This window comes from Garra rufa, chromosome 14 (genome assembly GCF_049309525.1).
Source record: "Garra rufa chromosome 14, GarRuf1.0, whole genome shotgun sequence".
Taxonomy (NCBI): domain Eukaryota; kingdom Metazoa; phylum Chordata; class Actinopteri; order Cypriniformes; family Cyprinidae; genus Garra; species Garra rufa.
This window is the reverse complement of record NC_133374.1, coordinates 11,182,196-11,186,826: the sequence shown is the minus strand read 5'-3', so window position 1 is coordinate 11,186,826 and position 4,631 is coordinate 11,182,196. Positions and strand designations below refer to the sequence as shown.

The window sequence follows — 4,631 nt, the reverse complement described above, 5'->3', positions numbered from 1 at the left end:
ATTGACATTTTTTAATTCTGTTTTCCAATAATTTTCTGGATTCCATTTCAATGGTTTCATTACATTGTAATAATCAAAATCATCTCTAATTAATTGATTTTATTTAAAAAAAAATCATTATTTTTTCAGAAATACTGTGCTGTTTTTACTTTTTTTTTTTTTTTTTTAAGAAATAGTAAAATGCTCATGAAATGACCGCAACTGCATTTATTTAATCAAACACTGTGAAATATTAATACAATTTAATTTTTTTCCCCCTCAGAAATCATTCTAATATGCAGATTTTGTTCAGGATTCTTTGATAAATGGAAACTTCACAAGAACAGCATTTATTTGAAATAGAAATCTCGTCTTTGCAGAATAAATGTTTTAAATAATTCATCTGAAAAATCTTACCGCCTCAAATTTCTGAACGCTAGTTTATGGTAGTTTTCTTACATAAAAAAACAAACAAAAAAAAAAAAACAGGTACATTTAAAAAAAATCAGCTGTTTGATGTGTGTATATATGTATCCAGACATGGCATTTATATCAGTGTCACATGTCAAATGCTCTCTCCTGTCTGTCTGTGTGGCCTTATTTGAGCAGGTTTTTAGAGCTAATGTATTATGTACAAAAAAATCCTGTAATAATGATTATGTTTTCAACGTCGACGTCACTTTCACAGAGACTGGGGAGTCAGTTACACAACTCACTACACAAACTCACCAAAACACGCTCTTTATATCACAACTGACGAAAGCTGCTGAGAAAACACACGCTCTTTTATACACAGTAACATACCATACAAAACAGATAGATATAACACATACAAATCACACAGATACTCAGAATATTATAACATAACAAGACATAAAACACATTTAGTATGTTGTCTGATCTACTCTCACTCCCCAGTTGTGTGTTTGATTGTTAGCGACTGTAATTGAACTAACCCAAATAAAACCTAAAAATTGAGGGATAAAACTAACCCCAACAAAAAAATAAAAAAATAAAACCTTGTCAAAATTATGTCTTATCCTTCTCCGCGTCCACTGTACTTTCTGTGTCTGTCTGCTGCTTCCTTTCTCAAAAGCACAAACGTGTATGTACTGTATGTGTATATGTATATGTGTGTGCGTGTATTTATGTGTGTGCATGTTTAAAGATTATGCTCTGTTACAAAACCTAGTTGGCAAAACCTCATTTTATTTAGGCAACTTTTCTATGCAGCCTCCTAAAACCTTTTTTGGGCCAACATTTAAGGCAGTATTACATGTATCCCTATTATAAATCAAATCTGTGTTATTTTAATTAGTGCGGTCAAAATTAGCATGTTAACGCAGGTGAATATTTTTTTAGTTTAACACGTTAAAAATATTTTGAGCAGGAGTGGGGATAGAGTTGGCCACCCCACTCAGAACAACAGTGAACTGTGGTCAAATAAGATTTTGTCAGGTCAAATGTCAGTAACAACTTTTTACACATTCAGTAGTGGCAGCTCTTAAAGTAATAGCAGCCAAATAAGATAATATAACCCAGCTGCTGTGATGTCTGTTAATCAAAGAACAAAAGAAAAAATAGGAAATCAGTACCTTTTGTAGTTTGAAGGATTCATCTACATTTAATTTAGTATTTGATAACTTTATTCAATTTCTTAAGTTCACTTAAATTAGAAGTTGTTGTTTTTTTAAGTCTAATGAAGGTCATAATTTATAGCTCTCAATTATACTGTAATGTTGAATGGCTATAGTCAATGGTTAAATATTAGGAAAAAAGCTAAATTTCCTAGAGACATCAGTAGTATTGGTATCAGTGACACTCACCTTCAGTCATAAAAAAAACATTTAACAAATATTACAAATATTCTGTCTTTATGTTGTTTTTACAATAATTTGAAGCTTGAATGTGAAATTATTGTGTGATTAATCGTGATTAATCACAATTAATAATAAAAAAATGTGAGATTAATTTGTTTATTTTATCGATTGACAGCACTAATTTAAATATTATTTATACACAAATATAGTATTCATTCCTATGTTTTCCTAGCTTTTATTTTTTGATTAAGCTTCAGTAATTTTGTTTTGTGCAATTTTTATTTTATTTATATTTCTATAAAAGCATTCATTTATTTTTACTACAGTTTTAGTAATTGCCAAGGCAACATTTTTTTTTGTCTCAAGTTTTCAAGTAATATTTTATTTTAGCTTTGTTTCAATGACTAAAAGTGTTTTTTAATAGTTACAATAACCTATAATAATAAAATAAGTCATATTTAATTTAAAATATGTTTTATTGTACCACACTTTGTTAGCTTAGCTAACTCTGCTGAAATACAATTATAATAAAGTATTATTTACATTAATATTTTAAATTAGTTTATATTTTCTGTTTTCATTTTGATTTTAAAAGTTTTAGTAAACTTGTGTTTTTGTCATTTTTATATATTTTTTTTATTTTAATTTAAGTATTTATTCATTTTTATTTCAGTTTTAGTTACCCTAGTACATGGTAAAATAAATTAATATGTGAAAAGTTCTGTTGGGAAATAATTAAAAATAATTTTAAGGTTTTTTCATATTTATTTATTTTTAATTTTAAGTAATGAAATTGTTTTTTAGGGTTGTAGTTATAGCTGAAGTCAAACGTTTACATACACCTTGCAGAATCTGCGAAATGTTGATTATTTTACCAAAATAAGAGGGTTCCTACAAAATGCATGTTATTTTTGATTTAGTTCTGACCTGAATAAGATATTTCACATAAAAAACGTTTTAATATAGTCCACAGGAGAAAATAATAGTTGAATTTATAAATGTGACCCCATACGTTTGATTCTTAATGCTGTGATCTTCAAATTCGAAAAGTTTTCACCCCCCAGCTCTTTATGCATTTTGTTTTCTTTTGAAGCATCAGTGAGTGTTTAAACCTTCTGTAATAGTTGCATGAGTCCCTCAGTTGTCCTCAGTTATTGGAAAGGGTTCAAATACACAAAAATGCTGAAAAACCGAAGAATTTGTGGGACCTGAAGGATTTTTCTGAAGAACAGTGGGCAGTTTAACTGTTCAGGACAAACAAGGGACTCATAAACAACTATTACTAAATAAAAAATAACATGCATTTTGTGTGATCCCTCTTATTTTGGTAAAATAATTAACGTTTTGCAGATTCTGCAAGGTGTATGTTAACTTTTGACTTCAACAGTAACTATAATAACCTTGAGCATAAGTGCTTTAGGAGTGCTATACATATAAGTTGCTTCCTATGTAAGAGTGTTACCAAATCACTCACTTAAATGGTTCAATGACAATTAAAGTGCTCTCTTTAAGGGCAGCTGCCACTAGGTATTGAAAAAGAGCTATAGATTTTGTGTTGCCTAATAGTGTTTTAATTTGTGTTTGTGCAGGTGCATGGGCAGTTTAATATGCGTGTACATGAGTAAGATATTGTGTGTGTGATTTTGTGTGCGCGAGAGAGAGTTAAACTGAACGGCAATACATTCTGACTGCCCTGACTTTATTAGAAGACATGAATTATTAATCACATCCTTAATTATTAAAGAACACTGTGAACGCCTTCACCCTTAACAATATAAGGGCTACAAAATTAAAGGCAGCTCTGCATGCACCAACATTATCTCACCCTTGCCACCCATTAGATGCCCCCAATGCCCTGGGCATGTGGGGACAGCACCATGATGGAGATGATCGAGAAGAAACGTCACCTGTGCAAGGAGATAAAAGCCAGACAGAGACCTTCAGACAAAGCCCTGTGCAAGCAGGACAGCATGCCCATCCTGCCCAGCTGGAAGAAGACCAACGGGGGCAAAAAATACGGGCCCCCTCCATACTCCACCCAAACCACTGTCTTCTGGGACACTGCTATATAAATGGTGACCAGCCAACTACAGCCATGGAGAGTGAGGGGCGTGTCCAAACATTGATTGACAGCAAGCAGGACTACGTGAAATACACAGTGAAGGATGATCAAATCTCCCTGGTTTCCTATCGCTGTTTATATTTGATATTTTTATATTGGAGATAACTGTCTTAATATTAAATATGATTACTATAATTAGCGGTTTTATAAAGAGGAACTCTCAAGACGAGATCTAAGAGGGAAAATGCTACACTTTTACCCATGAGATGATATTTGTCCTCTTCGAAATGGTATTTCTATTTATTTTCTATCCTTTTTTGGGGGGTGTTTCTATATTTGGCACTCATCCGTGTGTCCGGGGAAATAATCTATAATGTGTGGTGAAATATGTGCAGTAATTCCATTGAGAAAACACGTTGTTTTTGATGCCTATGCATTTGGTTATACGGCATTGACAGCGCTTTTGTTCAATGTCTGTTTTCTTATGGAGAGTTTTATTTGAAAATAATATATTTTTTGGTGTCTAAATGTTGGATCGTGAGTTGTCAGGCTGTCGTTCCTATGACTTCTGGGTTGGACTTGAAGGCGATAGGCTGGATTTTGAGATATTAGGTGGGTTTGATTAGTCGGATTGGATTATGAGATAACTGGGTTATGAAAGGGAACCCCGGGTATTAACACTTGTATGGCTTAAAATAACGTAAATGATGTCTTTAACTAAAATATGTAGTAGAAAACCAATGAAATTATTATTTTTTTAAATCCACATT

The 4,631-nt window shown here is 31.9% G+C and overlaps 1 protein-coding gene across 1 annotated transcript in view; it reads left to right on the top strand.

Annotated features, from left to right (window-relative positions):
- nyap2a (neuronal tyrosine-phosphorylated phosphoinositide-3-kinase adaptor 2a) overlaps positions 1–3,871 on the top strand; it is a 40,195-nt gene extending 36,324 nt beyond the window's left edge. Inside the window, exon 6 of the mRNA XM_073818495.1 lies at positions 3,641–3,871. Coding sequence (XP_073674596.1) covers positions 3,641–3,871 — 231 coding nt within the window. The remainder of the gene's footprint in view (positions 1–3,640) is intronic.
- The last annotated feature ends 760 nt before the right edge of the window (positions 3,872–4,631 follow it).